The 10,004-nt window shown below is 38.9% G+C and overlaps 1 protein-coding gene across 6 annotated transcripts in view; it reads right to left on the bottom strand.

Annotated features, from left to right (window-relative positions):
- Positions 1 to 373: 373 nt before the first annotated feature.
- Positions 374 to 10,004, bottom strand: part of LOC133560706 (ATP-dependent RNA helicase DHX15-like) — a 77,838-nt gene continuing 68,207 nt past the window's right edge. For all 6 annotated transcript variants that reach the window (XM_061913532.1, XM_061913534.1, XM_061913533.1 and 3 more), the window contains 5 exons: positions 8,969 to 9,160; positions 5,935 to 6,057; positions 5,664 to 5,854; positions 3,932 to 4,101; positions 374 to 576 (listed from right to left, as the gene is read on the bottom strand). In XM_061913532.1, coding sequence (XP_061769516.1) covers positions 474 to 576; positions 3,932 to 4,101; positions 5,664 to 5,854; positions 5,935 to 6,057; positions 8,969 to 9,160 — 779 coding nt within the window. In that variant the 3' untranslated portion in view covers positions 374 to 473. The remainder of the gene's footprint in view (positions 577 to 3,931; positions 4,102 to 5,663; positions 5,855 to 5,934; positions 6,058 to 8,968; positions 9,161 to 10,004) is intronic.

Here is a 10,004-nt window from a genome sequence, read left to right as displayed (position 1 = left end):
CTTTAGTCATATTTTTTTTGCGCATAGCAAACTTCTTAATGACTTTAGTTCCAGATGTCTTCTGTTTGTTTAAACGGGGTTTGTATGATTGTGGGTTTTTTTCCCTCAAAAAATAAACATCTTGTAAAATGTGTACTTCATTGTTTTCGGATAACAACATTCCTCATTAAAATAAATATTTATTCAATGCCCGATTGTAGCTGAGATAGGCGCCAGCGCCCTCCGCGACCCCGAAAGGGAATAAGCGGTAGAAAATGGATGGATGACAATACAGTGTTAATAATAGAATATTACACGCTTTGAAAAGTCAAAGTTCAATATCCATTTATGTCTTGCCGCTGCAGAGGGAAATTAAATACTGAAACACAGAACATTCTTTAAAATTCATGTTTATTGAGTGAACAAATACAGTAATGTTTGCAATTCTGCACAAATGGGACACAGACATAAATAAAAAGTATATTCTCTACTATTTAAAACTGAGACAGCTTTAGGATGATCCGCTGCAGTTGTCTCTTTGCTTCGCACTGGGGAAACTGGCTTATCTCGAAGTAACGTGGGGCGATTTTCAGCAACCTTGAAGAAAAATTGTCAAAGTTAATCCTGAAAACTTCTGCGGCTTAATCACCTGCAGCTGAAAATTGTGTAACAATAACATTTTCTTATGTGAGTTTAGTGCGTTTATAGTGCAGATGAACACAATTTATTGGCGTTTGTTAAGTTATGTGACTTTAGAGGCATATCGAATTCCTTATTGTACATATTTAGCAGCATTCAACTTCTGCTGTATTACAAATAGGGCGATTTGACCGACATACATACATACATATACATACATGTTCTGAAACATATGAACCAAATTACTATGTTAATAACAAATGACACCTCTTCTTTATGTTGAAAGTAAACTTACCATTGTAAAACATAATGTGCTGATTTGGCTTTCCAACACTTTCCAAAGTGTAATTATATATATATTATATATATATATATATATTATTCGGTCATGAGCTTTGGGTCATGACCGAAAGGATAAGATCACGGGTACAAGCGGCCGAAATGAGTTTCCTCCGCCGTGTGGCGGGGCTCTCCCTTAGAGATAGGGTGAGAAGCTCTGCCATCCGGGAGGAACTCAAAGTAAAGCCGCTGCTCCTTCACATCGAGAGGAGCCAGATGAGGTGGTTCGGGCATCTGGTCAGGATGCCACCCGAACGCCTCCCTAGGGAGGTGTTTAGGGCACGTCCAACCGGTAGGAGGCCACGGGGAAGACCCAGGACACGTTGGGAAGACTATGTCTCCCGGCTGGCCTGGGAACGCCTCGGGATCCCCCGGGAAGAGCTAGACGAAGTGGCTGGGGAGAGGGAAGTCTGGGTTTCCCTGCTTAGGCTGTTGCCCCCGCGACCCGACCTCGGATAAGCGGAAGATGATGGATGGATGGATATATATATATATAAAATAACGAGGGCTGTCAAAGTTATTAACGCAAAAATAACATGTTAACAATGAGTTTCTTTAACGGTGCTAATTTTTTTTAACGTGTGATCAACGCCCATTCGTCCTGACTCCTTTTTTACCCTCGGTCCAATCCTTAGCATTGGTGGATGTAATGGCGTTCAGTTATTGTTGAGGCACAAGCTTGAAAATAGAGAGCAGAAATGCAGAAATAAGAGAGTACATTAGGGAAATCCCACGTCTAAAGCCATGCTCAGTCATTTTCCCGACAGGACAATTTTATTTTCAATCGCTGTGAGGCGACATTGGAGCTACTTGCGCGTGTCAGAATAATTGTATCTAAGTTATCACAAAACGTTGTGTTTCAATGACTTCCCGGCGAGTAGGCAAAAGCTGTCTTTGATCTAACCAATCAAAAGGCTTGTAAAACTCCACTGTGTAGGATGGGAAGCAACATAAAGGTGTCGTTTTCTTTGATGTATTGTAATCCACAGGAAGATTTTGTCTTGACCCGAGATCTACAAAGTGGAGAGGAAACAGGGCCTGACCCCCCTCCAGGCACCTTTTATTTGAACTGTTTTGTAACCAAAGACGACGGCTGTTCACGACCCCCCTTGCTTTAGAAACAGCTGTTGCCATGTAATCAGGGAAAGTCCAAATAAAAGAGGAGGCGTACAATCTTTCGTCAGAGCGTGGTGGGACACTGTACAAGGGTACAGGTTTACGCGTTTCTCCTTATTTACCCAAATGTAATCCCGTCTCTGTTTAATTCCTTGCTTCTTGTCTGTTTAATAGATGTCATCAGAGTTTGAATCTGACAGTGCACTTTTCCGCTTTTAGAGGTGGAGCTTATCTTTCGTGTTTGGATTACAGTTAAGTGCATTGATAACATAAAATGTAGATTGTTACATTAACTGCTTAAATAAGATGAAATAAAAAGCTTGACGGAAATAAAAGACTGGAAGTCGAGAATTGCTTTTATCTGAGACTTTTATGTCGTCAAAACATGTCAACATCTTCTCATACCAATCACACACAGGCTTCACAATTATTGCGCTCGGTGTCACATTCGGTCTAACCGCCATGACAAAATGGAAAATGTCTTACATTACGATCATGCTTTGTCAAATATGTTTTGTAATGTAATCTGTGATATTTCTACCTAAATAAAGGTTTTCTGTCAGATGGAAATGAAGTGTATATTATTTTATAACCTGTTCTGCTTGATAGTCTGTTTAGAATGTTTAGCAGCTTGCATATTACATTTGAAAAATAAACAGTGAAGGTGAAACCATTGTCATGCAGATATATAAAGACCATTAACTTGTACAACATGTAATGTACAGAATATCAGGAGCATTTATTCAGGTACAAATATCACATAACATGAATGTATAACAAGCCACATTTAGAGTTATTAATACAGGAAACAGGTATCTAAACATGGAAGTGTAGATCCTCCTCTGAATGCAAGTGCTCCTACAGCAGGAATACAAATTATGTATTCTTACAGAATACAAAACCTGACAGGACACCAACAAACTGCAGGTATTTTTTCTTATTGTAATTAAAAGCGTGTTTGTGTCTTTTTTGTATTGAGCTGTTTGAAAACAGCATAATGTTTAAAATACATTGCATTAAAGCAGACTAATTCTCCAGTCATGGTAATAAAAACTTAAAAATTTAGTGTTATTAATGCCTGAATCTGGTATCCAAACAAGGAAGTGTAGCTCCTCCTCTGAATGCAAGTGCTCCTACAGCAGGAATACAAATTCTGTATTCTTACAAAATACAAAACCTGACAAGACACCAACACACTGCAGGTATTTTTTCTTATTGCAGTTAGAAGCGTGTGTATGTGCTTTGTGTATTGAGCTGTTTAAAAAGAGCATAATGTTTAAAATACATTTCATTAAAGCATACTATCCGTCCAGTCATGGTAATAAAAACTTAAAAATTACACTTATTAATGACAAAAAATATACAGTTTTTATCTGCAATAAATTTTGAGTTATCTATGAATAAGCGCGATTAATATTTTAATCGTTTGACAGCCCTAAAAATAACGTAAATAATGTAAAAATGTTGGAACTCTGAACTTTTGTGTGACTTGGAGGCCATTTTTCCTGAAGATTTTTGACCTGCCCTGTGTCATATGTGTGTAAAGTCAGCACATATTTCATCTTCACAAAGCTTCAATTCAAGCCAGTTTTCATGTACGTAGCGCTTGGTCATTTAGCATCATCGTTTATCTCAGGGCATTCTTCTATATAAGCAGGTCCACACATAACTATCGTTATGTTAAGTCTAATAATGTTCACTCAGTGAACAATCCCCTGAGATAAACGAAAAACATTTGTTCCCAAAAATGTTTCACTTCCTTTGACTTGATTTGAACATGCATGTTACGAAAGAGCAAATATACTATAAAACCTCGGATGTATTAATTTTTTTTTTTTACGCTAACCGATAGACTTACCACTCAGGTTCAACATGGGTGCAGGTGCGGATGTAGTTCTTGGCAGTGAGTACAAACTCGCTGTAGAGGACCCACTCGGATGTGCGGCCCAGCACGGTTGAAGGGTGGAGCTGGACCACCTGGTTGTCCTTCACGGTCAGGTAGTGGCCCGTGCGCTCCCGGTGAGCAACCTGCGGGAATCATTTGGAGCGGTGATTCTCAATTAGCATGTCTGTGAAGGTTTGTTTGTGGCTGCACAACAAACGGTAAGGGGGTTCACTCGTTGCATCGGCGTCAGCTGGTTGCTTTTGTACGATTGCGAAACCAAAGCAACGGAGTGAACCCTCTTGTCAGTCATCTGTACAAGTAAAAGGTCAGCTAATTAGGGACGCAAACGACGGCGCAGTAGATCATCGGTGAGCATAAAACAAGGCAAAACAAAAAAGGACACGGTTTACATACTACAACAAACCAGCATCGCAATGAAGATAAACCTAAACTAAATAGTGATTAGGGACAGGTGAGCCACCTAATCACTAATCTAACTAAGTGTGGAGAATCACTCAGTCATCATTATACCAAAAACACAGGAACATAAATCCAACCTGACATGAGCAATCATGATAATAATATATAGTATTGACTAATATGTGTACTATTATTTTTACAAACGTGATGAAACATATCCTAGTTCAAGGTTCATGTGGCTCTTTAGTGCCGCCCTCTTAGCTCCCTGGAGCATTTTCAAAAAAGGATTGAAAATGGAAAAAGATGGGGGGGGAAACATTTTTTGGTTTTAGTTAGGTTTTTGTTTGAGGACAAACATGAGACAAACTTTCACCATTGTTAGAAAGCCCACTGTTTAATATATTTAATATGAGTATTTGGTGAACATTGTTTTGTCCTACTAATTTGAACAGCTCTTGAACTCACCATAGTGTGGACTGCGACTCAACAGTTTGTTTACATGTGAAATCTTCCACTCTTTTATCTCATTTTGTCCACCAAAAGTTTCATGCTGTGCGTGAATGTAAAATGGTGCGCTTTGTTGATGTTATGGACTTGTTGGATGGAGTGCTAATCAGGCTATTTAGGAAAAGTCACCCCGCTATAGAATAAGGAGCGCTTCAAACTGTGCATGTCAACATCTCCGTTCGGTGCCACACCCACTAAATGCCAAAGCAACTCTTTCCAAATCAACACCGTAGGACATACACTATTTATGATATGCAGCTCATTTTTATGTGACACTTATTGAAATATCTTGTGTGACATCATGCACAAAAGTGCACGTTATTTGTTTTTAACTATTCTAGTGGCGTTCTGTACAAAAAGTGCACTTTAATTTAGTGTTTTGATATGTTATCTTAGTGACATCATGCACAAAAGTGCACTTTTAGCGTGTTTTTAAATGTCTCTGACAAACTTGCACTTTCTGTTTGGAAATGACATGAATGTTTATGCCACTGCTTAATAACTGTTTAATAAATACAATTTTGGTCAATTGACTTAGTTGTGGTTTCCCTCTCTGCATGAAAGTTTAAAATGAGCATATATTAATTTAGTATGAACAAGAATGTTTTAATGTAGACACATAGAATCATCATACTGCTGTGATTATATGCATCAAGTGCTCATTCAAGGCTAAGGCAAAATATCGAGATATATATTGTGTATCGCGATATGGCCTAAAAATATCGAGATATTAAAAAAAGGCCATATCTCCCAGCCCTAACTTGGTGTAAACCTTTACCTGCATGAAGAACCCGGAGACCATCATGCGGCGGATGTTGGAGTAGTACTCTCTGCAGTTGTGTCCACAGCTCCGTCGGGGCAACCCCAAGCGCTCAATGATGCGGCACAGCTGAAACCGTACGTTGTCGGCTGACATCAGCGAGCGGTAGCTCACGAAATTGTCGTAGCACCACTGGGAAGACTCGTGGTCTGTTTGGGGGAATGATTGAGAGTTAACGGTCTAGACTGGGTGGGGAGACATTTGATATTTGAGATGAAATCCCACTTGCTTTGTTTAAAGGCGTGGTAGACATTAAGGAGAGTGAGGTGGTCTCCGTCGGCGTGGGCAAAGCGCATCTTGGCCTCGTCGGACGCTCTCTTGGCCTCAGTGGGTCGAATGAAGCACTGTGGGACTAGACAAGGTCGGTATGGGCCCACAGGGAGAAGTTAACCCCACGTACTGATGCTAATGTTGGGAAAGAAGAAGGGGGGACGGATCATGGGAAGCTACTCTTCTACCTCGGGGGTGCTTAACGTCGCAACTTTTGGATTGTAATGCGTGGCGCTTACGCCACTAATGAACTCAGCAGAAAGCCGTCATTCGGAAACACTTGCTCTAGAATTTGAAATCCATTTTTCCCCTCGCTCTCGCAGGCTTCTCTTGCTTCGGCGGCATAAAGATTCATGCGAATGAGCAGCATTCTGCTTTGGCAAGCCTAAAGTGCAATTAGCACTGGAGCACAACCCGCCATGTTCCAGCTACTCGACTTCTGGGAAAGTTTTCACCAATAATAGCTGACTTTAACAGTTTGACTATAAGCCCACGATACTGATTGGAAGAGCTGGGCGACATGGAGAAACATCAGATCACAACTTTTCTTTCATATCTGTCAATATTGATGTGTATCACGTTATAAATCCAATCCCTATTGTGTCATGCTTGTACAGTGGGGCAAAAAAGTATTTAGTCAGCCACCGATTGTGCAGGTTCTCCCACTTAAAATGATGACAGAGGTATGTAATTTTCATCATAGGTACATTTCAACTGTGAGAGACTGATTGTGAAAAAAAAATCCAGGAATTCATATTGTAGGAATTTTAAAGATTTTATTTGTAAATTATGGTGGAAAATAAGTATTTGGTCAACCATTCAAAGCTCTCACTGATAGATGGAGGTTTTGGCTCAAAATCTCACGATACATGGCCCCATTCATTCTTTCCTTAACATGGATCAATCGTCCTGTCCCCTTAGCAGAAAAACAGCCCCAAAGCATGATGTTTCCACCCCCATACTTCACAGTAGGTGTGGTGTTCTTGGGATGCAACTCAGTAGTCTTCTTCTTCCAAACACAACAAGTTGAGTTTATACCAAAAAGTTCTATTTTGGTTTCATCTGACCACATGACATTCTCCCAATCCTCTGCTGTATCATCCATGTATCCATTTTGGTATAAACTCAACTCGCCGTGTTTGGAGGAAGAAGAATACTGAGTTGCATCCCAAGAACACCATACTTACTGTGAAGCATGGGGGTGGAAACATCATGCTTTGGGGCTGTTTTTCTGCTAAGGGGACAGAACGTTTTATCCGTGTTAAGGAAAGAATGAATGGGGCCATGTATCGTGAGATTTTGAGCCAAAACCTCCTCCCATCAGTGAGAGCTTTGAATGGTTGACCAAATACTTATTTTCCACCATGATTTACAAATTATTCTTTAAAATTCCTACAATGTGAATTTCCGGATATTTTTTTTTCACATTCTGTCTCTCACAGTTGAAGTGTACCTATGATGAAAATTACAGACCTCTGTCATCATTTTAAGTGGGAGAACTTGCACAATCGGTGGCTGACTAAATACTTTTTTGCCCCACTGCATGTTACATTGCTCATAAGTGAAATATGAAGATATATTTGTTCATTCTATTTTCGGCCTGGGGTTGATCAAGACAGATTTACTGAAAAACATGATACAATACGAGACTGTTTTACATCAATAAAGTGGGAGCATATATTTAAGCCAAACTAAAAGTCTGACCAAGAAATAGAGATGAACAATATAGCCTAAAATCGAGAGGGATAAGCCGTAAAAAATGGATGAATGGATGAATGATATTAGAAACATATCAAAATGGGTAACAAAGGTTCCTAATTTAGCTGCTGAAACGTATTGCACCATTTCCTGTTCTATTACATTGTCAAAACTATCTATTTGATAATTTACTGTTAATTCTATTGTTGAAATGTTTTACACACTTATGTTGTTTAGCTACTTTACATTAGTTATGGACAATAACAAAAATGTGGGTATCGATCCAATACCAATTAGATACAGGGGCAGTAAAGTTTATACCAATGCTGATAATGATACTTAAAATTGTTCAAAAACATGAAATTATAACATTTTTAATTTAGCATTATAAGCAAACAAATAGTATGGCGGTGAAACAACAGCAATTAAATATTTAAATAATGTCCTTCTATTTGCTCTAATTAAAATCCCTTTGTTTTTTCCCTTAAAGCTCTCCTGTGTCCGAGTAATTATTTCCTTGATTTTAAAATAATAATAAAAAATATTGATCCAAGCACTGTAGATCGGCAATATACTGATACAATTCTTGGTATCGTTACTATATATATTTGTATCAATTTGCCAAACTTTGTTTACATTCAAGAGCTAGCAGTTAGCTATTAGAATATCATCCCTCGGTGTGCAACGTAGCATGTTCAGCTACGCCTTGTCCTTCAGTGATAATGCTACTTAGTTTATTTGCTGCCACGGAGGTGAAGATTACAGACTAAGAAGTGGCTTTGCACTGTGGAGGGACATTAGCCGCCAGCAAGAATTCTACAACGCGTTGGTTTGCTTGTCACTGTTGAATTTTTAGGACACAACAAAAATGTGTCATCAACATGCATTATCACAATACAACAATATTATTATAATCTCTATCTCCGGCCAAATTGATATTGAATATTGTCAATATCGCGCAACCCTACCAACAAAAACCAACAATGTTACAGGCATAGCCTTGGACAACTATATTTGGAGCGTGTTTTTATAAAGACTGCATGTTGCAAGTTGTCTCCTCTCCACCAAGTCAAGTCAGCATGAACTCATCGAGTTTGTTTCGGACTTGCCAAGCCAATCTTAAATCTTAAATAAAAAATGTTGCCATACTGGAAAAATTAATTTCAAAGAGGCCAGATCGTACTTCTATCAAAATTGTCTCGTATTTCTATGGAGGAATAGTTATTTATAATTTTACCGCCCCGGTCATAGCAGTATAGTATTTTTTTTAAGGCAGGGAAAGATGAATTCCCTACCTGACAACATGGCGGTGATGGAGAGCGCCTCGTCTGAGCAGTCGAAATCACAGCTGGCAACCACCATCTTGGCTAGCTGAGGGTCCAGCGGGAACTCTGCCATGGTGGCGCCCAGCTCTGTCAGGTTGCCGTCGTCGTTGATCGCCGCCAGGTAGTTGAGCAGCTCCAAGGCTCGCATCAGGGTCTCCGGAGCTGCAGGGTCCAAAATAGCAAGAAGGACGAATACATAAGTTGATGTTAAAAGGGACCTATGATCATTTTATTTACATTGAAAATATTTACTTGTGGTGGAGAAGATACAGTATGTATTGAATATGCTTTGGTGTAAATTTTGCATACATATATTTGCTATGCAGGGACTTTTATAACCTGTTTTTGAGTATTTTGTATTATGTAGCGTTCCCAAATTGCAAATGAAACCGTGCCCCATCCTGTCAATAAGAATCAGGATGTATCTTCCCATCTTAAAACCCATTTGTATACTTACTTTAAATAGACCCCCCTTTTCGAACAGTTGATCTGCCGTTTCTTTATTTTTGTGCTCTGCCCCCCTCTGCCTTGTGGGGCATGACCTATGTGTATATATATATATATATATATATATATATATATATATATATATATATATATAATTTGTACAAATATATATACATATATATATATACACAAATATATATATATATGTATATATGTATACATATACATATATACGTATATATACATATATATGTATGTATATATACACATATATATACATATATATACACATATATATACATATATATATAAAAAAAAATATATATATATATATATATATATATACATATATGCATACACATACAAGATGGCGGCGCCCGGACGGGCTGCGCTCTCGAGGAGCTCCTGCTAAAGATGGAACATTTGGCAGAAATACCGGACAATTCCACAAACTTTATGGCTGGCTCACATCGTGGTCACTCCGTGATCACGTACGACCGCCAGACACTTCTGGATGTGGACATATCGGGCCGTTTTGGACTGATAGACACTTGCGTGC

Source organism: Nerophis ophidion, linkage group LG10 (genome assembly GCF_033978795.1).
Source record: "Nerophis ophidion isolate RoL-2023_Sa linkage group LG10, RoL_Noph_v1.0, whole genome shotgun sequence".
NCBI classification, from domain to species: Eukaryota; Metazoa; Chordata; class Actinopteri; order Syngnathiformes; family Syngnathidae; genus Nerophis; species Nerophis ophidion.
The sequence above is the reverse complement of the archived record's forward strand: the minus strand, read 5'-3'. Positions and strand labels throughout refer to the sequence as shown.